The 24,224-nt window shown below is 36.5% G+C and overlaps 2 protein-coding genes across 3 annotated transcripts; one reads left to right on the top strand and one right to left on the bottom strand.

Moving 5' to 3' along the window:
• LOC109231919 (magnesium transporter MRS2-I-like) lies at positions 1,130 to 11,292 on the top strand. The gene is made up of 11 exons (XM_019397505.1): positions 1,130 to 1,699; positions 2,932 to 2,961; positions 5,424 to 5,574; positions 5,720 to 5,841; positions 7,483 to 7,557; positions 9,225 to 9,449; positions 9,559 to 9,603; positions 10,338 to 10,382; positions 10,467 to 10,496; positions 10,620 to 10,739; positions 10,848 to 11,292. Exons 1-11 carry the CDS (start codon positions 1,448 to 1,450, stop codon positions 10,932 to 10,934), a joined length of 1,182 nt encoding a protein of 393 aa, XP_019253050.1. The 5' UTR covers positions 1,130 to 1,447; the 3' UTR covers positions 10,935 to 11,292.
• On the bottom strand, positions 12,267 to 24,015 carry LOC109231920 (phosphatidate cytidylyltransferase 1). Of its 2 annotated transcripts, XM_019397507.1 has the most exons (13): positions 23,698 to 24,015; positions 22,421 to 22,566; positions 21,839 to 22,092; positions 20,121 to 20,272; positions 19,755 to 19,896; positions 16,215 to 16,371; positions 15,889 to 15,936; positions 15,712 to 15,798; positions 14,395 to 14,523; positions 14,238 to 14,294; positions 13,090 to 13,173; positions 12,898 to 13,005; positions 12,267 to 12,714 (listed from the first exon to the last, which is right to left on the bottom strand). In XM_019397507.1, the coding sequence occupies exons 2-12, from the start codon at positions 22,493 to 22,495 to the stop codon at positions 12,916 to 12,918; spliced, it is 1,275 nt and encodes a 424-aa protein (XP_019253052.1). In that variant the 5' UTR covers positions 22,496 to 22,566; positions 23,698 to 24,015; the 3' UTR covers positions 12,267 to 12,714; positions 12,898 to 12,915. The 2 variants fall into 2 exon arrangements, with proteins under 2 accessions (XP_019253052.1, XP_019253051.1); XM_019397506.1 differs by having other exon boundaries at positions 12,267 to 13,005.

A 24,224-nucleotide genomic window follows, 5' to 3' on the forward strand; every position in this document is an offset into this window, starting at 1 on the left:
GCTTTAATCTGAATTTCACATCGAAAAATATCACTTTCGAGGATAAAGATCTTGATATGAAAGATCATTTCATACTAAGAACTCGAACCAAAGACCTTTCAAATTAAGGGACTATAATAAAAACTTTAAAATAGTGAAACAACCAAATTAATAGTCAACAAAATAAGAAAAGGACAAGACATGCAGATCAATTAGGAGTCAATTAGGAGAAAACGACAAGATGACAAGTCAAGGCATTCATTTGAAATGAAATACTTGTATAATTAAGTCGAAACCTATTCTAGTTTGACCTCACCCTGTTGATTACTTATTTGTTAATGATGATTATTGACCTAAGTAAAGATAGAATCTAAGTCCTTAAATACCTTCCCTACACAAAACTGTGGTTCCAAATGAAAATTGATAAAAAGAAGTCGGGCCCATTTGAACATGTTATAAAAACTTTGAGAAAATAACAAAAATGGTCCTTTATATTTGGAAGTAGGTCTAAAATAGTTCCTTAAATATACATATGAACTGTTTTGGTCCTTAGATTTGTCTCGTTTCAAATATTTAACAAACTCTAGTTATTACATTTAATGGAAATTGTCAAAAAAATTAACCGAAATTCACATTTGGAGATGAAGTATGTTAATTTTTACTATTGTTGGTCTATTCATGAAGTTTGATGTAATTTTTTAAGGTGCAATTTCTATTACTTTTGTCTAATTTTTTGTATTTGCTAGTATAATTTTTTATGCAACTGAAATTTGATGGAAATTTCGTGATGTTTTTGATTAATTTTTTTTTTATAATCCTAATCTACAATTGTTAAATATTTAATAAAAATCAAATACTAACTTTTGATAAACATAAATAGGGTAGGGCAAATTGGTGCTAACGTATTCCGTGTTCATATAGGGTCTGAGAAGAGCCGCATCCCAAGGATATGATATAGACAGTCTACCCTAATATAAACTTTAGTAGTTGCTTTCACGGCTCGAACTAGTGACCTACATGTCAGATAAACATAAAAGGAGCAAAATTTCTTAAGAGTATATTTAAGTGGCTATATTAAATATACCAAAACAATAGGGACAAGTTTTGCCATTTTCTGGCCCGAAAACGAAATTCAAATACTAACAAAAAGGAATTTGCTTTTTCACAAAAAGAGGTATACAATAGAACAGCAAAAATAAAGCTTCTTCTCAGTTTTCCTCATTCATCAAAATACAGATTCTTCCTCTCTCTGCATATATAGCGATGTGATCTTTATAGATTTTCCTCATACTCTTAGAAACCCTAATCAGTTCATTCAATTAGGGTTTGTAAAAAAGCAACAGAGCAAAGTATTTAATACACATTCATATCATACACATACAAATTACAAAATAAAAAAAAATTGGCATATACATATGTTGAGTAAATTTATAGAATATTGAAATTGAGGTTTTTTGGGTAATGGTTAATGGTGATGGGTCGAGAAGTGGTGCCGGTGATGGATCCGGGTCAAGTAGTTGGGTTGAAGAAGAAAGGTACCGGGTCACGAAGTTGGCTCCTGATGGATGCTTCCGGTTTGGAGACTGTTTTAGATGTTGATAAGTATGCGATCATGCATCGCGTGCAAATTCACGCACGTGATCTTCGCATTCTTGATCCGCTACTATCTTACCCTTCCACTATTCTGGGGCGTGAAAGAGCTATTGTTCTCAATTTAGAGGTGATTTGTTTATTTTTTTCTTATTCATAATCTCGAATTATTTGCCTAATACTCCCTCCATCCCAATTTATGTGGCAAAATAGTTTGAATTGTTAAGTATTGTGACTTATTTTATGTAGTTTACAAACATGTAAATTTTATTTAATTTTTTCTTAAATTCTATGTCCGTCAAAACTAAGGAATTGTCTCTTGAAATCTGAACTGTGACATATAAACTGGGACAAAGGAATTACTTTTTATTTACATTTCTATAATATTGGCATGAGATAGATTTAAATGGAGTAATGTGGTTAGTGAAGATTCATATAGCTGACCCGAACTTGTTTGAGACTGAAACACATTAGTTGTTGTTGCTGGAATCCTGAATTATTGAGTATTTTATTATAATGGTGGTGTCCCTGCTGGCTTGAGGTATATTCCATTCAATCCCTGTTACCTCTTACCAGCAGCACAAATAGCGAGAAAGTATGCCTACCAAGACTAAGACTTAGGCAGATGAGAAGAAATATCCTAGTATTTTTGGCTTCCGATGGGATGTTAACTTATCTCGAATTATTGAGTATTTTTTTATGACGGCGGTGCTCGGGTTATATTCCATTGAGTAGCTGCTACCTTCCATCCGCACAGGTATTCGGTAACTCTGCCTACCAAGGTTTAGGCAGATGGAATGAAATCATCTAGTGTATTTTTTTGCCTCTGCTTGGATTTGAACTTACCTCTAGTTATTGAATATTTTTACCTTTCGGAGATTTATACATTTAGAAAATATACAGAGCTTCTAACACTTTTTATTTGTATTTGAATAATATTGGTATGCGATGATTTAAATTGAGTAATGTGGGCAGTAATTAGCTGACTGAACTTGTTTGAGACTGAGGTTTAGTTGTTGTTGGAATGAAACGGGTTGAATGCAGCAAAATGAATATTGAGAATTATAAAGCCGTCCTCAATTTTGTCACTGAGATGTAGTTGTTGGAATGTGCACTCCGTATTAGGAGATAATATGCAAAAGTTTTTGAAATTTGTTTCCTTTTTGTTTCCATAAATAACTATAGTAAATTAACTAATTAATTTTTTTCTTCTCCTTTCTGGTAAAAGACGGAAGCCAATTCATAGCTGCTTTTTCCCAGTTTGCTTTTTGGTTGACATTTTAACTTTGACTTTCATTTTTCATTTTCAAGTGTCTTGTTTACTGATCATTGCATCTTTTATTCTATTGTGATTAAGGGCAGCATATCAAGGCTATTATTACATCTGAAGAGGTAATTTATGTTCTTTTTGGTAAAGCTTCTTGTTTTCTGCACTTCTCTTTTACAAAGTTAGTTAAATTTCTAATAATTGTATTTATGGAGTCTATGGAACTACATTTTGTTTGTTTTCAAAGTGAGGATGCAGTCACTGATCTTGCCAATTCACTTGAGGTTTACTGTTTTAGTATACCGTCAATTTGCTGAATGATAGTTGTGCCAGCAGCTTCTCATTACTGAGACGATAGCATTTGTTGTGTGTTGCGAAATCTTGTGTTTGACTCTCATCATTTCATGTTAGGAGTTGGGACATCACAAGGGGTCAAAGACTGGATAACGACAATTTGTGTATCATCTTTTATCGTCCAGATGGAGAGGCTCACTTTTATTTGTGTATGAAGTAAAAAAAATGCTACCTTTTCCGTTTTCCTCTTGTCCCGTTCAATAATACTAGGACATGTACTTTTAAAAAATAATACAAGGAGGTGTAACTGTATTCTACATATGCTATTATAGGAAAAATGATAGCAGGATGCTATTACAAGCACTTTGTAGAAGTTGTAGCAGGATTTAGCTTCTGAATGTGTTTAAGTCTTTGTGAATGACATGCCGAAATCTTTCATTGAGAATATCACCTTGACTGGTCTTAACTTGTAAATCTCTATAGGATACTATCCGTATTTTTTATACCATCTAGACCTCATGCTCTCTAACCCTCATATTTTTATGGCATCTTTACTTTATTAGACCTAATTTTACGAGTGTAACGGGAGTGTTGTATATCATTGCGGTAAGAAGATTGTAAAAGTTGTCTTTGTCAACTTAGTCTCTCCTCCTATTTAAGGCATCCACTAATTTTGGTTACTTTCCTATCAACGAGCCTATGTCGAAACTATCTACTCGAATATGACTCTCTTGTGGTAGTTTCATTTTCTCATATGTCCAATAAGATGTGAAAGCCCTTTTTTGTAGCATCACACCCAGGTGTCTATATTGTGGGACTTCTTCACCCACAGTCATTCATGGTGTAGGAACCCTTGCTTATACTTTGTCCTTCCAGGCCCCACAATGTTATGGAACCTGTTGCTCATTTAACACTAAACCTGGATGCCGATATTCCAGTTAATTCAGAATTCATGAAATTCATCACAATTGGATTCATTAACACACAGAAACTCTCATCTTTTATATGGATTTTAGGATGGGCTATGTGTTTGGAAGCTCACACACAGGGAGCTCAGATAATTCATCATAAGTAGACTATTATTTTACTGGCCGGCATCTTGCTGCAACCATCCTTGTTTACATGGGTTTGGGACAATCTATGCTTTCCAAAACTCAGATAGGCAGTTGGGATTTTGTGCTGCGACTAAAATAATCCCTGCTTGAAAAATCTTGGTCAAAGTCTGAAATTGATTAAAATGTTCATTTGAGCTCAAAACTATATCATCTTCTGTTGTTTCTTTCCAAATGTCCTCTTTTTTCATTTCCAGAATTTGGTCATATACATGCTGGTCGGTCCACCATAGAGGAATACCAATAGGGTTATTCTTAGAAAAATGATTTTTATCTCCCGTTCCACTAAACCCTGAGAAAGTATGACAGCTTAGCTTCCTTTTCAAGACCGCAAAGTAGACTTTCCAACATTTAATTAGAGAAGTAGATATTCAACAAAAAGTCTGCTTTGAAATATTAAAGGTCGATTCTAATGGATTATTAAGTTTTAAAGTTAAATCCTTTAGGTTCTGAACACTTTTTATGATACTTACATATTGATTAGGCTAGCTCCCTAATCTATATTTGGTGGAAGCAACTTCATTCAACTTTAGAACCCTGGTTGCTACTTTCGGATCTAAACAAACTTTGAACTGAGTGATTCTATATTAATCTTAATTCAGGTCTTGGTGAATCCAGGGAAGATGAGAACTGAGTTTTTTTTTTCCGCATCTTAATCTAGATTAACCTTGATCCCAAGTAGGACTAGAATTCCTGCTTGTACTATATTTTTCTGAGTTCAACTCAACAGGAATGAGTACACTGGCCTTTAATTCTTAGCCACATGAGTGAAATCTATTTGGGATAAACAAAATTAATCTCTGTAATTAGACAAAATGAGTCAGATTCGGTCCTACCATTCTGATTTGATCCAACTTCCTTGGCTCCCAAATTTTTTATTTTTGGTGAGGAGAATGCATACTCTTGTAAAAAGGGTGAGGCGCATACATACATCTTTACTATCTTCATAGAAAATAGATACATCTTTCCCCACTTCTGTAGTGGGACCGCACTCGGTATGTTGTTATTGTTGTTGTATAAAATTACATACATCTTTACTATTGCTGGCTCATTGAAATTCCATGTGGGCAGCTAGATCTGGTTATTGTGGATATTCACATCAACTTGTAAACAATTGAGTAACTTTTGTTTATTAAATCAGCCCCACATATAAGACTATTTCTAAATTTTCTAATGGACAGGTTCTTCTTCGAGATCCATTGGACGAAAATGTTACTCCTGTTGTTGAGGAACTTAGAAGGCGGCTGAAACCAATGAATGCAAATCGTGAAGATCAGAGAGAGGAAAAAGATATGAATGTTCAGCATGATATTGAAACAACTGAAGAAGATGGTTTTCGTCTTATCATTCTCAATTTTCTGTACTTGTGAATTTCTCATATTCGATTCTCGAGCTCACACTTCTCATTTCTTTGTATATTATTCATGTTCTTTTGGTGAGTATGCTGACTCTTTTTCTTGTGCCAAACACAATGCAGAGTCTCCATTTGAATTCCGAGCTCTAGAGGTCGCTTTGGAAGCCATCTGTAGTTACCTTGCTGCTCGCACATTAGAATTGGAAACTGCTGTTTACCCTGCTTTAGACATGCTAACATCAAAGGTCCGTGTATGAAATATTAATCTGTGTAGTGTTTACATTGCTACATTTGCATTATAGTATGCTAAAGGACATAGGTCTTCCATCCCTAGAGGGAAAATCCTTCAGTAAATATTCTTATCTTTTCTTTTTTTCATTGTTTATCCTAAATTTCCAGTTATATTTTTATTGATGACTCAGAATCCCTAACTTTTCACAGCACACACATTAACGAAAAGATAATTTACATGTGTATTTGTGCATGTGTATACCACACTTGTGGGATTTCACTGGGCGGTTGTTGTTGTTGTATTTGTGCATGTGTATGCTGGGAACTTTCTATTTCAACTTTGAAGTTTTTTAGTTGTCTATGTGAACCAAGATCCTATTCTTGGTCTGCTTTTTCTTTTTCTTTTTGTTACTCTATCTTTTTGATTCTGGCCATTGTTATCTTCTCAAGAAAACAAGACACCATAAAATTCAACTAGGAATTATAAGGTAAAGAAAACGAGACACCATAAAGTGTTGGACTGTCTCTACCCCAGATAACACTTTATTATTAACAGTAAATAACATAAAGGTAATTCCTTTTTATACAGTAGCAATTGTAGTTATTTTTATTTTTGTAAATTCCTTGCCATATGAAATATTCTTTGGACTCTCTTCTACTTCTTTTGAAATGAGGAACGATTGAACTATGCCCAAAGAAAAGTTTCATTACTTCTTACTTCTTTCCGCTATTGTTAATTATAGAATGAGTATCCTTCATATGCATGTTATATCACAGAAAACTTTTGATAGCTTTTGGAGTAAAACATGGTCATATTTACTTCTTAAAGGATAATAGGATGTCAATTAGAACAGGCCATACTACCTCATCACGGACTAGTAAGGCGTCTTCTTTTATTTTAACCCCCCCCCCCCCTTCTTACTCGCCTCTGTGTATTTCAATGGAAGGTATTCCACGAAACTTACAAAAAGAGCTCTTTCTTGCTCAAATATCGTTCCCTATTGGACGAATGCATATAATTTCTACTTATAAAAAAAGTAGAATATATATTGTTTTCTTAGTTTTTGGTATTTCAGTCCCTTTTTTGGCATCTTGGACATTGTGTCCGTTTCCTGCGGTTTGTCCTTGTAAAGTTTTGTTTGGATCCCATGGGATAGCTTAGATGCTAGCTACTAACATCAATGGAAGGTATTCCACGAAACTTACAAAAAGAGCTCTTTCTTGCTCAAATATCGTTCCCTATTGGACGAATGCATATAATTTCTACTTATAAAAAAAGTAGAATATATATTGTTTTCTTAGTTTTTGGTATTTCAGTCCCTTCTGGTGTTTTTTGGCATCTTGGACATTGTGTCCGTTTCCTGCGGTTTGTCCTTGTAAAGTTTTGTTTGGATCCCATGGGATAGCTTAGATGCTAGCTACTAACATCAACAAGTTTGGTTTTGTACTGCATTTGAAAGTTCGAAATGTTTCTTTTCATGTTAAGAATCTTGAGATTCTTTTTGTTATGTGGTTCCCTTTTCTTGATCCTCACCCTTAATCTCCTGCATGCACATATATGTTGATGTCTCTGTGTCTGCAATCTTTAGAAGGTTAATTGCTAGAGTTTTATCTGTCTTTCATGGGGTAATTTTCCCAAATAATGTTTAATGCAGATTAGTAGCCGTAATCTGGATAGAGTGCGGAAATTAAAGAGTCAAATGACACGGTTGACTGCTCGCGTACAAAAGGTTATTTCTTACCTATTATTTAAGCGACATTGATGTTAACTTTCTTATTTACGTTTTCATTTTTGTTATTGTGTTTTAACTAACTGAACAATATTTAAATCCTTTGAACTTGTTTCTCTTTGGATTTTTGAGGATATTTTGTTAAAAGAGACATTTTATAATATAGCTTTATTTCATTAAAAATGTCTCTTCATGACCGCTGAATCCAGCCTTTTTTTCCATATAAACATATGCGGCTAGGATACTAAATTTCTTGGAGATAGATCATTGTCTAGAAGCTGCCACCTCCGCACCAGGAAAAGGGGGGAAATAATAACTTGGTAATCATCTTAAATTTAGCAAGAATAAGTTCAATGTTCATGCATGATTAACATGTAGATAGTAGAATCGTGATCCATTATATGAAACATACATCCTTTTTCTCCATTTTGGTATGTTGTTTTGATGAACAAGAAATCTGCTGTTTCATCCTCAAAACTTGGTGGATAATGGGATTCGTCACTCTTCTCCACTGAAATGCCAGACGTGGTGTTACCACTAAGTTTTTAAAACTCGAAATGCACTGACAACACCTCTCGTGCTGTACTTTTTTTGCCTGAAGCAAAGCCTTGGGGCTCCACTCCATTTTGATATACTATGTGAATAGCTTCAACTTACGCGTGCCCCGTTATTTCTACTCTTATTAACAATAATATCTGTAATGGAATGATGTTATTGCAGTTGGATTATTGCGCTCCTTGCATACTCCAAAGTGTTTTGTCTTGTCAATATTATAGTTCTCTGTTGAGTTTGATGTACATATCTTTATAATATTCTTTTTACTATTAAAGACCTGTTAGAGTGCGGGTCCTTCAATTTCAAGGGTCTATTGAGTCCTTTTTTAAAGGTAAATGGACTTAAGATTTAAACTTTAGGTAAAAAGAGCTTTTTTGGATTAGTGGTTAATGAGGTTTGATCTCATTTAAAACTAAAAACAATAATAACAATAACAACTACGCCTCAGTCCCAAGCAAGTTGGGGTCCAGCGATATGAATCCTCATTTCTTTCATTTACCTCGACTCATCATCATCATTACCAAAATAAAGTAAAAGTAAGTAAAAAAGATAAATATATAAATAATAATAATAATAATAATAAAAAATAGAAGTTCTCCACCAAGTCAAGAACCTATTCCCAACTAGTAAGTATCACCTATATGAATTTTTCTATTCCATTGTGCCCTATCTTTAGCTAAGTATGCATTGATTTCAAGGAAAACTAAAAACCCTAAAAGTTCTTTTATTTATACAAAGGCCTCTAAATATAAAAACCAAAATTCCACCCAAAAAGAAAAAGGAAATCCTCAACCGTTTCATAAACAACTCAAAAAAGAAACCACGTGATTGTTTAAAAATAGCAGGTTGTTTATGATAAACAATCCGTGGTTGTTTAAACAAACTCTGTGGTTGTTTAAACAATCTTTAAAAGAAAAGGAAATCACATAGTTTGAAAAACACAGGTTGATTATACAGTTGTTTAGACAGACCTTGTATTTGTTTAAACAACCAGCAGAATAGATTAGCAATGTAGTATCAACGCTCCCACCTGCCCATGCAATCCTTTGGTCCGCTGTGCACTGAACAGTCATCAACTCATTATGGTTGCTTCTTTATGTACTTAATTGCAGGTGAGAGATGAGCTTGAGCAACTTCTGGATGATGATGATGATATGGCTGACCTTTATTTGTCAAGAAAATTGGCTGGTGCATCACCTGTAAGTGGATCAGGTGCAGCCAGTTGGTTTCTTGCCTCACCTACCATTGGCTCAAAGATATCCAGGGCTAGTAGAGCTAGTATTGCAACATTTCGCGGGGATGAAAATGATGTTGAAGAGCTTGAAATGTTATTGGAGGTATAACTTCTAATGGCATCACTGTTATACCTAAGAGAAGGAGAAGTTGAAAAAAGAAAGCATGCTTCTTTTGAGCCCTACTTACAAGAAATGTTTTTCTTTATTGCAGGCTTACTTCGGGCAAATTGATAGCACATTTAATAAACTAACTACGGTATGCAAGTTTTGCCCTCTTGTGGAGTTGGATATATTAAGCTGGCGAAGCCTTTTAGAACCTTTAGTCCCTTGTGTGTTTTTGTGGATTTTATGTTTGACAGTCTTCTTTAAATTTGGTCAATGTGCTTATATAGTAGAGATACCACATTATTTCAGATGGCTATAAGAGTCTTTAGTAGTAGTAGTATGCTTGCCTCTGAAGTTCCATTGTTAACGATTGAATAGTGCAGATTGTCGGAGGGAGCAATCAAGTCTCCTTATGTTTAGATATAGATATTCCTTCTTTATGAACCCTGAATTGTTATTGCTTTCTTTTACCTTTTCTTTCATGAGTCTTAAGATACGAAGAGTCTTAAGATGCACAACAAATCAGGTCAAATTATTCTGACTTGAGCAAATGTTGAAAAATGAAGTAGTTGTGAGATGGTTGTGATTCTTGAGAATAGGGAGGAGACGTTCCGTCGTCTGAGTAATGGGATCTCTATGTGGACTAGTGTTTGTTGCTTTCATTGAATCCCTTCATTCAACACTAATACACTATGCCTCTTCCTTCAGTTTCCTGTACTTCTTAGCATTTGTTCCAAATAATGGCCTTTCTGACATGTCTACTAGATGGGTGGAAATGCAGTGATCTTTTAGATTTTGTTCTTTGGAAATTTTCAGCTCTGAGTGACATGTTGAGTGTTCTTTATCTTCATTTTCCAGTTAACATTTGTCTATTTTCATTTGCAGCTACGAGAATATATTGATAACACAGAAGATTACATAAATATTCAGGTAGTTGAAATGCCAAGATAATTTTCAGGTTGATGTGATTCATCTGAATACGTAATGATGTAAAACTTATGCTTCTTATTTCAGCTGGACAATCATCGAAATCAGCTCATTCAGGTTCTCTCCTTTGGAAATATCTAAATCCCCTACCTATCTTTCACTATATCTCTTTTCAATCTCGTTGAAACTCACCATTAGAGTTGTCTCTATGCTCATGTGCTTTTGTCATGTTGGCTGCAGTTAGAACTGTTTCTCAGTTCTGGAACTGTGTGTTTGTCTATCTACTCTTTGATTGCTGCGATTTTTGGGATGAACATCCCATATTCTTGGAATACTGGTCATGGTTACATGTTTAAATGGGTAAGTTTGAAACTTTGTGATGACTGGCATCAGTATGATTATCTGAGTACTATACCTGATTGGAAAAACAGACGCTATTTGGTTGATGGATGGTTTAATGCTGTGCAGGTGGTAATCATTAGTGCTATCATCTCTGCCGTGCTTTTCATATTTATAATCTCTTACGCTCGTTTCAAAGGGCTTGTTGGGTCGTGAGCTCTATCGAGTGAAGGCAGATTTGATGGCGGGCAAAAGCTGGCTTGTTGGGTCATGAGCTCTATCGAGTGAAGGCAGATCTGATGGCGAGCAAAAGCTTTTGCCCATTTCTGGAACACAATGCAGATACATTTGATGGCCCTTCTGGAAAGGAACCATACAGCAAATCCATGCTGTGAATGGCCATAATTTTTTGCAATATTATGACATTTCTTCACTCTTTTGGATAAACAAGCTTCAATTGAAATTGAGATTTGTTCCTATCCTCCTATTTTACTTTTTCTAGCCATATACATCATTTATACATTGATTATACATAATTATACACTTATAATTCATAAATTATGCATATACTATACCTTTACCGGCTATTTTTAGTTTAAGCGGTTGGATGGCGTGGCTATTTGGGTTAATTCTTCTAAAAAGAATAGTATTTCATTTGATTTGGCCCCTTTTTGGAGGTCTACTGCAGGACTTGCCCTGTCATATTCTCGTTATATATGAAAACTTCACAATTATACTTTATTATGTTAATCACAGACGAAAGGTCTAATCAAGAATATTTTTCAAAAAGATAAATACTGTTGATTCAGTTATGCTTTTGGCAATTTTTTCTTCTTGTATTTTCAAAAGAAATAGAGAAAGTAGTTGCTTTGCAATGACTTCATTTGTTTCCTACCCTGCATGAAGGATGAATAAATCCCTATGCTTTTAAACATCTTATTCAATACAACAACTACCCAGTGTAATCTCACAAGTGGGGTCTGAGGAGGGTAGGATATACGCAGTCTTAAAGACTCCCACCCTGGAAGAGAGTTTGTTTCCGATAGACCCTCGGCTAAAGAAGGTGAAAGAAGCCTTGATAACAAGTAATAGCAAAACAACATAATTAGAAAACTAAATCGAAGGTAGCAACAAAGAATATAAAAGAGGTACTGATAGCAAGTAAATAGCAAGACAATATATGCAAACCACGGAAGTACCGATGGCAAGTAAACATCTTATTCAATGGTGACCATTTATAGACTTCAAGGTCACATAGAGATCATTTTATTGCTCGTTTATCCCTTCTAAGAAAAATCTAAGAGTACTTATTTCTTTACATTACATGAATAATAATGTAGAGATTGTCTGCGGTGCATAATATGTATAGTGATTGTCATGTATTGAATAATAATACATAGATTGTCACACGATAAATAATAATGCATGGATTTTGTTGGGATTGCCTAATCAAAAATACTTTCATCATTAGATGCTTTTCGTGTCCACATTTTGCTAATTCACATTATTATCTCTCATTCAATCTTGTATAAAATAATACACGGATACTAACTAAACATTGCACTAAGTATGCAAAGATTATATCAGTAACACAATGCCTACAGCGTTTCAAATATAGTCTGGGAAAAAACCTTGTGGAACTGTTTTACATAAATTAGTAGCAATTCCAGTAGAAGCAAATATTAAATAAACACTGACACTATGCAAAAACTGCCAATTACACCAGACTCCTGAGTAATAAGGGAAATTTTACCATTAATTCAAACTCCACACTCTAACATGCATTGCATTTCTTCTGTTAAAGCAATCTTTAGAACGTCGTCGCAGATGACTTAAAATGGAACTTCCCCTTTCGGATGATTCCGTGCTCTCTTCAACCAGCAGATTTAGCCTTGTCAATCCTCGTCAATACTCACAGAAACAAGATCAATTAGGTTTGGAACGGCTCACTTTCCTGATCGATGCAGGAAATTTCACAAATGATGCTTCATCGTGCCTATTATTTGGGGAAGATATAGATTCACTGAACTATCGAAACAACTAAATGAAAAAAGAAGAGAAACAAGCACTGTACAGCTTGCGAAAAGTCAAGGCCAGTGGGAACACTAAGTTCTAAGGGGAAAACAAAAGGAGAGAAGATATACAAGATATTCTTATCTAAAGGCTACATCACTCGTACATTGATTATCTGAAGTACTCAAGATTCTCCAAACGTCCTCTCCTGGATGATCTGCCCGAGTTTAGAGTACACAGCTAGCTGCTCCTCAAATGTGAGGTTCAGTATTATCTACACCGTTGCATAAAAGAACATTTAGCACTAAGATTTAAATTTCATCAAGATATTATTGGTACGTGAACTTGAGAAGTTTACCTGATCCAAGATCATCTCAATTGACAAGTTCTGTGGCACAACAAAGGACTGATGATAGATATATGCAAACACAGCCATCACCATCTGCACAAATATAACTCGTCATGAAAAGGGATTCACAATCTCAGTAATTCACATTAGAACTACAAAGTAAAACTGCTGAGGGAGGGACGTTATGCAAGAGGGAAAGGTGAAGCACAAGACAGAATACTGAAAATAATAATTCCAGTAACAATGTAAGAGGTCGAAATCAGTATACATCATCTCTTAGGCTGAACCTTCTAAATTATTATTTGTCGGGAACAGGGTAAGAACCTTCTATCGGTTACACACTAATACCCTTCAAGTGTCGGTTCTTTATAGATCCATTACGTTATCCAGGTCTTTCTATTGATAAATAGACCTAATGAGAAATGAATATTTATTTGGTTTCAAGATATATGAACAAGAGAGATCTTGGGATACAAGCAATACGGATGATATAACTAGTAAATGCATTCCTCCCCACGTCAACATGTTTTATAATTTAAGGGGTATTACGCCAACCATACTGAGGCGTTGCTTCTGTTCAACACATAATGTGTCCACACCAGCTTCCACATAAAGACAAAAATGTAAAAGATGCCTTCCTCTCCTAAAAACTACACCCCTTCCGGGAGGAGGTTCAGCATCATAATGAAAAGGCTTGACACTGGATTTTGCAATATTTATATCAGTCAGCATATTAAATCACCAAGTAATAATTCCGTAGATTCTTTTACAGACTATCCTAATTCCTAGTTTAGGGGACAAGTGGAAATCAGGAAAAAATATTACTACAAGAATTGAAAATAAGTATTTTAAATAAAAGTAAATTTTCGAATTTAACAGTTCAGGAAGATGATCAAAATGGAAGCCAAGCAACTCTCCATCTTTGGATCCATCAAACTAGAATTGCATGTTTCCAAGATTCGCGACCCTTTTCTTGGACAGAACTAAATTTTTCTTGAATTAACTTATATTGTACATTATTTCATGAAATCAGGGCAAGAGAATAGTGGAGGACAATTTTATAGCCCAGACATGTCAAAGTGCCAAAAAGGATTCTTTTGATGTCAATAATACCTGTCCATACAATAGTTCAGAACCCATATTTAATGGTAGCTCACCTGACAGTCCATTCTATCTGTCATACCGCCATGTCCAGGTATACTATCACCAAAATCCTGCAGCGAATAGAAAGATATAAATTATATTATTCATTGGTAACAGTAAAGGACCTAGTAAGGCATCTAGAAATTAAGACAACAATAGTGAATATCGTACCTTGATCTTGAAGGCTCTCTTAAAGCCACTAGCAAAAAAGCCTCCAAAAGGAGCTATAATAGATGCAAACAATCCAAGCAATAAAGCATGCCATTGTACAGGCAAAACGGCGATCTCTCTCGAAAGAAACTGCAGAAATAAGAATCAAAGATAACTTCAGTTTATTATGCTATTGGCTGAAAACATAAATATTTCTAATTCAGTACAAATCACTTGATAATCTCAAATAGAGTATTAGAAGTATCAAAATTATATTAATCGCATTAGTATCTCGTGAATACTTTCAAATCGTTCATAAAGTTAACATGCCTACCCCATTTGTTGTGTTGTAAAACAGTTTTGTTTTAAACAAAGCAAAAGCAATCTAAGAAAAGCCCAAAAATAATTCTTCTAAAACCATATCAACCATTGCTAAAACCAACAGAACTCCAGAACACACAATTGAGTTAAGCAAACATAGTTGTTTCATGGTTTTGTCTTGTAAGAATTTATGCTTTTGCAATTTTTACTTACTTGCACATCATCGGACGTTAGAAATGTTAACAAATTCATAGAATTTTAGGTTTGAATTTAGATTAAATAAAATCCTTACCAAAAAAAAAGAATTGAAATAAATGAAAGGTTGGCCCATCCTAGCCTGCAGCCCACTTAGGGCTGGGTTAGGCTGGCTATTTTAAGGCCCTTTTGAAAGTGGGGCCGACCTTTCCTAGCCCATCAAATTCCATGGCCTGTGAGGGCTGGGGCGGGCTAGCCCATTTTAGCAGCTCTCCTGCTACCTTCCCACCAACACAAGTACCCCGTAACTCTGCCAACCAAAGTTTAGGCAGATGGGAAAAACCTAACATTTTGTCTCTATTGGTATTTGAATTCTGATCTACTCTCAGTTAAATATTTTAAATTTTTTTAAAGAATATCCTAAAATATTTATTGCTTATCAGATATAGGAATATTGTTTTGGAACATTAGTCAAAGTAGATTCATAAATTAGTTAAAGCAAAAACACCTTCTAGAACAATGGAACTCATCGCTTAAGCAATTAACAGCAATTCAAAATAATGCATAGTATATATATGTGTAATGTGTACGTGCGCGCGCACACATAATCACACACACATCTTATTGCAAATTCATATCTAGTTTCGAGAACAAATTCACGAGGAAAAGGGAAAAAAGGTGGATGCCTCCTAAAGAGTAACAGAGATGAGCAAAGCAAACGCACGCTCGAGATGATTAAAAGAAAAGCTTCTGCGATAGAACAGGTCTGTAATAGCACACATAAATGCAACTTTAAGTTTCCAGGGCTGACAGAAAAGTTACCCATGCAGGAAACCATTCTGGTAAAGTAAAATATTCTGGTTTAAACAGTGGGCCAGGATCACAATCAAGCCAACCAGTCGATAGGTCCTGCATCACAAAATATGGAAGTTACGCTTTTAGAAACTGTGCAGCTAGTCTCCCAAGCCAATTGGGAGAAACTTTACCCAGAAATATTACCTTTCTAGGGCATGTCAGCCACTGAAAACGACCAAACATATTCGCAAGCTGAGAAAACAACAAACAATGATTAGAAAATCTACAAAAAGAAAACCATATATACCCTTCTCAAACACTGTTCAGAAGAAAATTCATTCAGGGTATTGCTATAAACATACATAAAAGCAACACAATTTAAGCATGAGAATTTTAACGAGTCTGACATGAGAAGCTGGCATAACCACATAAGAATAGGATAAAGAAAATAGCCCCATCATGCAAACATTCCAAACTGAAGGAAAGACCAATGTGCACCACACTTTGCTTTTGCACCAAATAACAGTTACCAGAAAGGCAGAGATAATGGTTGTAACAGATGCTCCAATGAAGCCTTCCCAAGTTTTCTTAGGCGACAATTTGATCAAAGGAGTTCGTCCGAAGAAGAATCCGAAAAAATAAGCAGCTATATCATTGATCACGATGAGAGAAGCTGGAAGCAGGAACCTGCATTACAATGAATCTCTATTTGAAGTTCTACATCCATGCTGAATTTGTTGCATGTTCAATTTAACAAAAATGGGACAATAGGTAAAGCAATAACAAATATGTAAAACAGAGTAATACAAACATGGGACAATAGGTAAAGCAATAACAAATAAAATAAAAGTGAAAAACTACTACTCAATCCCAAAAAAGTTTGGATCGGCTATATGAATCCTCACTTCTCCATTTAAGCTAAATTCATGTCACCATCATACCAAATAAAATAAAAGTGAAAAATTTAAGTTAAATATGCATAAATAATAGTACTAACAATAACAATAATATTAGAAGTTCTCTACAACAACAACTACCCAGTAAAATTCCACCAAGTGGGGTCTGGGGAGGGTAATGTGTACGCAGACCTTACCCCTACCCCGATAGGGCAGAGAGGCTGTTTCCGATAGACCCTCGGCTCAGAAAGATGGAAATAAGAAAAACAAGAAAAGACAATTCATTAGTAACTCCAGTAGAAATCGTAATAGTAACAGAAGCATAACAATCAAAAGATGGATGACATGCAATAACAGTAACCAGGCCCGGGCTCAGATAAACAGCAAGTATAGTGTGTATTCAACATAAACTGCAAGCCATCTAAGGCCAACCCTAATCCAACCCCGCCTCACCCCCGGAAAGAAGTAAGAAAAGTTCTACTACCCCCTAACCTACAACCCTAATGCTTGACCTCCAGACCTTCCTATCAAGGGTCATGTCCTCGGAAATCCGCATTCGTACCATGTCCTGCATGATCACCTCTCCCCAATACTTCTTAGGCCTCCCTCTACCTCTTCTCGTACCCACCACGGCCAACCGCTCACACCTCCTTACCGGCGCATCAAGGCTTCTCCTCTGCACGTGTCCGAACCATCTGAGCCTTGCTTCCCGCATCTTGTCATCCACAGGGGCCACACCCACCTTCTTCCGAATATCTTCATTCCTAATCTTGTCTATCCTAGTGTGCCCGCACATCCACCTCAGCATCCTCATCTCCGCTACCTTCATCCTCTGGATATGTGAGTTCTTAACCGGCCAACACTCTGCCCCATACAACATGGCTGGTCTAACCACAGCTCTATAAAACTTACCTTTGAGTGTCAGTGGCACTTTCTTGTCACACAAAACCCCAATGCAAGCCTCCATTTCATCCAGCCCGCCCCTATACGGTGAGTGACGTCCTCGTCGATCTCTCTGTCCCCCTGAATCATCGACCCAAGGTACTTGAAGCTATCTCTCTTCGGGATGACCTGTGATCCAAGCCTCACGTCCCTGCCTACTTCCCTCGGCTCAGCGCTAAACTTGCACTCCAGGTACTCTGTCTTAGACCTGCTCAATTTGAAACCCTTAGACTCGAGGGTCTGTCTCCAAACCTCCAATCTCGCGTTAACACCGGCCCTTGTCTCATCAATTAGAACTATGTCATCAGCAAATAGCATACACCATGGCACATCCCCTTGAATATGGTGTGTCAATGCATCCATCACCAAGGCAAATAAGAACGGGCTAAGCGCAGAGCCTTGGTGTAATCCCATAACAACCGGGAAATGGTCTGAGTCGCCTCCCACAGTCCTAACCTTAGTCTTAGCTCCATCATACATGTCCTTGATCGCTCTTATGTAGGCTACCGGCACGCTCTTAGCCTCAAGACATCTCCAGAGCACCTCCCTAGAAACCTTGTCGTACACTTTCTCCAAGTCAATAAACACCATGTGCAGATCCTTCTTCTTATCCCTGTACTGTTCCACCAGCCTCCTTATAAGGTGGATAGCTTCCGTAGTGGAGCGACCTGGCATGAACCCAACTGATTGTCGGAAATAGACGTCGTCTTCCTCACCCTCACCTCCACCACCCTCTCCCAGACTTTCATGGTATGGCCAAGTAACTCGATACCCCTATAATTGTTACAACACTGGATATCACCTTTGTTCTTGTACAACGGTACCACTGTACTCGACCTCCATTCATCCGGCATCCTCTTCGTCCTAAAAATTACATTAAACAACCTGGTCAGCCACTCCAATCCTGCTCGACCCACACACTTCCAAAACTCAGCCGGTATTTCATCTGGCCCGGTCGCTCTACCCCTACTCATCTTACGCAAAGCCCCCACGACCTCCTCCACCTTAATGCGCCTGCAATACCTAAAATCTCGAAGACTCTCCGAATGCCCCAAGTCCCCTAGCGATATATCCCGGTCTCCCTCCTCATTTAGAAGACCATAGAAGTATGTCTGCCATCTCTGCTTAATCTGGGACTCCCCCATCAATACTCTACCATCCTCGTCTTTGATGCACCTTACTTGGTCCAGATCCCGGACCTTCCTCTCCCGCACTTTAGCTAGCCGAAACAGTTTCCTGTCCCTGCCTTTCTCCCCCAATTCCTCGTATAGACGACTAAACGCTGCATTCTTAGCCTCCGTGACCGCCAACTTTGCCTCCTTCCTAGCCTCTTTGTACCTCTCCCTATTCGCTCTCGTCTCCTCCTCACTTGTGCTCCCTGCCAACTTCGCGTACGCTACCTTCTTCGCCTCCACTTTACCTTGGACTACATCATTCCACCACCAGTCGCCTTGGTGCCTGCCAGAAAAACCCTTTGATATACCTAGCACCTCTCTCGCCGCCTTCCTCACACAGTTCGCCGTCGTTGACCACATAGTGCTCGCGTCTCCACTACTCTTCCAAACTAGTAAATATCGTTTTATAAGGATCTTTTCTTCCATTGCGCCTTATCTTTAGCCAATAGCCAAGTCTGCATTGATTTCAAGAATTTAATAGTTCTTTCGAGCCAGCTTCTTTCCATGTGATTTTAGGTCTACCCCATCCCTTTTTAACACATTTACTCACCATACTCCGCCTGTGTAAGATGGCTCACATTGCCGGTCCCAAGATCGAATAGAGGAGGAGGGTTGTGGTAGGTTGGCAAACAGCGTAAAACTTGCCAATTCAAAACGGGTCAGGCAAAAAATATTATGTTCCCCAAGAACTAAAAGATACCCTCCAAGCACTTCTACTAGATACATTCACCAACAGGAAAGAGAATAATACTTGAAGCTTGGACACAATGATTAGTTTCCAAGACAAAGCAGATAGAAATCTCCAATAAGTACAAGAGAGGAAACGGCCGGTAGACTAGGGTAGTTATGGTAGGTTGATTTATCGGTGAATACAACAATTTCTTTCTCTATTTGAGTTGGATACAGCAACTACACTTCGACCGCAAGCAAGTTGTGGTTGGCTATATGAATCCTCACTATTCATGTCACTCCATTATAAGTTCACACCAAACCACCATTACCTACGGTGGATAGAGGAAGAAAAACAATAATATCTACGAAACTGAAGGTGTCTTACCAGAAAATTCCCTCAAAAATATTGGCAACAGTGAAAGCTGATTGCGTAAACACCACAATTAGAATCATATGTGTCCATGCATACTGGCTAAATTGATACTTGTACATCTTCTTCTTCAGTGTTAGAATGAACCACATGAAACCTGATTCCAAAGGAGAGGGAGCACTTCAGTAAAATTGCTCAACAATCAGCAGAAGATGAGGATGTATTATAACAACCCAAGGCATGAAAAATGGCACCCCGGGACAGCAGTATACTAAAGATTAAAGAACTTGTTATTTCACGTCTTGGGTATTGTTAAACTGCTAAATCCTTTCGACATTTAAACACTGCATGAAAAGACATGCTTAAACAGATAGAACAAACCTGCGATATAGAAGAAATAACACGTGACCATGTGATACTTAACAAATTTGCTGACAAGCTTGTACAGGACTTTGTCTAACGTAACTGTGTTGACAAGCCTCTGGCTTAGCATGCGGCCATATACGAACAGCATTGCCGTGAAGAAGAAGTGCCTTGAAACAAAGTTGGAATATAGCAAAGTCAGAAGAATGGTCGACAACACCTTGACATCATGCCAATATGATAATTAGTGCCAAGCTTCAGGATAGAGTCAGCTAAAATATTCAACTGTATATAAAATGGATAATATTTTGCAACCAAAAACAAAGTTGCGCAATTAATTATGGACAAAGGGAGTATAAACCAAACAAACGACATTTTCACACTCCAATAATTTAGTTAGTCAATGTCATTTTCCTCTTGTAGTCGCGTAGCACCAATATTTTCCTCTTGTAAGCATATTTTATACAGGAACTTGTCAATAATCACGTTGCACCAATACTGTATGTTGAATGTTTAAGTGTGTGACCAATTGATCTAAAAGTTTAAAAGTTGCTAGATAGAGCACAGTTTTATTTACTTAATAATATCTTCAACACATCCCCTCACGCACAAGCTTGATTTTTTCAAATGCATGGAAGTTATTTTTGATAATGGTGGTAGTGAGAACTGAACCCATGACCTCTGTTTGCTCTTACACCATATTAAGGTATGTGAGCAACCCATCTAGAAGTTTAAATTGTTAAAAGATGATACTCTTTTATTTACTTAATTATATCTTCAACACATCCCTCACGTGCATGCTTGATTTCAAGAACAAACATGTGGAACTGAACCGATGACCTCTATTTGCTCTGATACCATGTTAAATTGTATGATCAATCCATCTAAAAGTTTAAACTATTAGAGATGTCATGTGGTAGTGAGAACTGAACCCATGACCTCTGTTTGCTCTTACACCATATTAAGGTATGTGAGCAACCCATCTAGAAGTTTAAATTGTTAAAAGATGACACTCTTTTATTTACTTGATTATATCTTCAACACATCCCTCGCGTGCATGCTTGATTTCAAGAACAAACATGTGGAAGTTCTTTTTAATAATGGTGCAGAGAGAACTGAACTGATGACCTCTATTTGCTCTAGTACCATGTTAAATTGTGTGATCAATCCATCTAAAAGTTTAAACTATTAGAGATGGCACACTTTTATGTACTTAATTATATTTTCAATATTGTAATTTATGCACATTCAACAAAAGTTAATTTGACATATCCATCAAGAAAGTAGAACCGGACAACACATGCTCTAATATAATGAAAATGAACTTCAAAGGGCTCGACACAGATAATTGTCATTCATAGCATTTGTCAGATATAGAGGCAGGATTCTGCGCACCTTATAGTAGCTAATGCCTCTAAACAGTTCTAAATCATATAGTCTAAATGACTTAAAACAGAGGATCAAATACTTGCATGGCTCAAACTTATGCTATATAGTTTGAATAAATGAAAAGCAAATGTACTAAGATCCAAAATATTCTGCACAGTTAACCACACTATATACTATAGTTTCAGCAAATATCTTAAGAAACTGACATTTTTAATTAAAACTTGGGTAAGACATGAACCCTATCCACTGTCAGATCTAAAATAAGTCGAACATGCACATCTTGATATGGCACATATAAGATGAGAAAAAGCAAGCAGGCAAGCTAACATCAAACTGATTTTACTCACCAATTCAATAGCCTGAAACCAGGAAGCTGCCGGTCTTCATGTGCTCTTCTAAGTAGATTGAACAATTCTTTTGCCATAAAGATTTGGATAACTACTACCATGGCCCAAATATAAAGATGGCCCATGTAAATGATGAAAGCAAAGCCCCCGATCATCCACACAGATGAATATGCACGGATCAGCATTGATTTGTACTTGGATCGATCGTTAACAAGCAAATGGTTTCCATTTGCTTTGACAACTTCTGGAGGAACCTGTAATTTCCGGAAGAGGGGCGAAGAACATTTAAGAAAATTTAGTATTTAAGTGGAGAAGTGTAGAGGGGCAACTCATTATCCACCGCGTTTCAAAACTAAAAAACCGCGGAATTCTCGATTATCAAGAAATGTGGACTCCGAACATTTACAAAATTCCAATCCCAAATGGTGACACTAAAGCATCTCAATTCTAATTTACTTATCTATCTGTTGATTAATGTACTTGTTCATTCTCAAACAAATAGCCAAAAAACTCATAGCGAAAACATAAAAGTAAAGATAGCACAAATCATTAAAAGAGCCAATATAAGAAAAGTGAAGTCACCTCATTTGATCCTCTGCGACGACGTATCCGTCCTGAAGGCGTTCCTGGGGCACTGGAATTGCTATCGTTGTGCATACTTTCTTTATCAAGTCCTTACCCCCACTAATAATTCAACTTACAAAGAACACATGAATACCTAAAACCACCTGAACATAAATAAACAATTAAAACATGAGGACTCAGGTTCAAATCTTAGCGAAAGCAAAAAAAACACTAGGTGATTTATTCTCATTTGCCTAAGTCTTAATGGACATAGATATTGGGTACATGGTAAGGGTAACAGGTACCCAATGGTCAGCAGCAAAGCCATGAATATTTCAGCAAGGGAGTTCAAAATATAAAGAAGTAAGGGGATTCAATATTTACTATATATACATAAAAAAATAAATTAGACTTAGTATACAACAACAACGACGACGACGACCCAGTAAATCCCACTAGTGGGGTCTGGGAGGGTAGTGTGTACGCAGACCTTACCCCTACCCCGAGGGAGTAGAGAGGTTGTTTCCGAAAGACCCTCGGCTCAAGAAGACGAAAAGAGACAATATCAGTACTACCAATAGAAATTTGACTTAGTATATATAGTGTAATTTTCCAGCAAAGGGGGTTCGGACCCCTTCCGCCCCTGGCTCCGCCTATGCCAGTGGACTAATCAAGGTCCGTCAAGCTAGCCCGGACACCACCATCATCAAATCCCTAAATGCTAGGTGATTTTCTTCCAGCTAAGTCTTAAGGGCAAAGTTACCCGATACCTGCACCGGACGCAGGTAGCAAGTACCTGGTGGAATAGTCAAGGTGCGCACAAGCTAATCCGACACCACCGTAAAAAAGTAAATAAATAAACAATAAGACAACAAGGCAATTAGCAAAGCTCGATAATTCAATAGAAAATAGAGTATCACACAGAAATACTTTAAATCATTTACAATTTAAACTATCCATAAGGCTAACTCTAATCATATATAGGTATTACATGAGCAAAGCTGTCAATACAAATAAGAATTATTGCAATAAATTAGTCCAAAAGGGAGTCAAAATGAAAGTATTAACAAGCTAATAAACCCTAATTAAACTAACTATAAGCACAAGGACGAATTTCAAAAACTGAATCTTAAGAAACAAAAAAAAAATTAAATAGTTTGCACAATGATATTTAACAAAAAATTGTAAAAAAAAAAACTAGGTTTTTTGCTTGAATTGAATACAGTTATATATAATATATAGGAGAATTATAGAGAGAGAATACAACAAAGGAGAAATAGAGAAAGAGATCGGACCTATCGGCGAGTGGAAGTTTGTGAGTGAGGAATGAGGAAAGGCACCAAAGCACATCTCAGTTAGCTCGTTTTTGGCTGCATTTGGAGGCTAAATATTGGGTATTAATTCAATTTTGCAGAAAAATTGAATTATGTAGACCACCCAAGTTTTATTTATTGTATTCTTATATATACGGCAAAATAATATATATTATAATATAACTTTTAAGTAACAAGCCCTAGAATTCATAATTTCTGGAACCAAATTTTCTTCTGCAGTTCCGATTTGTTTTGTAAGATTTAAAAAAAAATGGATTAAGCAATTTAAGAAAATAAAAAGCATAAAAATAGTTTGTAAACTATAATAGAATAATATTTGAGAATAATGTGTCGTCCTTTGATTAGTTTATCGGCGGACCAACCTTTTGATCGGATAAATTATAGGAAAAATGACATTGTCTAGCCGCTATAAAAGTAATAGCCGAAAAATATATAAAATTTTTATACTTTGTGTGTGTATGTATGTATATATATATATATATATATAT

The sequence above is a fragment of the Nicotiana attenuata genome, chromosome 9 (assembly GCF_001879085.1).
Source record: "Nicotiana attenuata strain UT chromosome 9, NIATTr2, whole genome shotgun sequence".
Lineage (NCBI taxonomy): Eukaryota > Viridiplantae > Streptophyta > Magnoliopsida > Solanales > Solanaceae > Nicotiana > Nicotiana attenuata.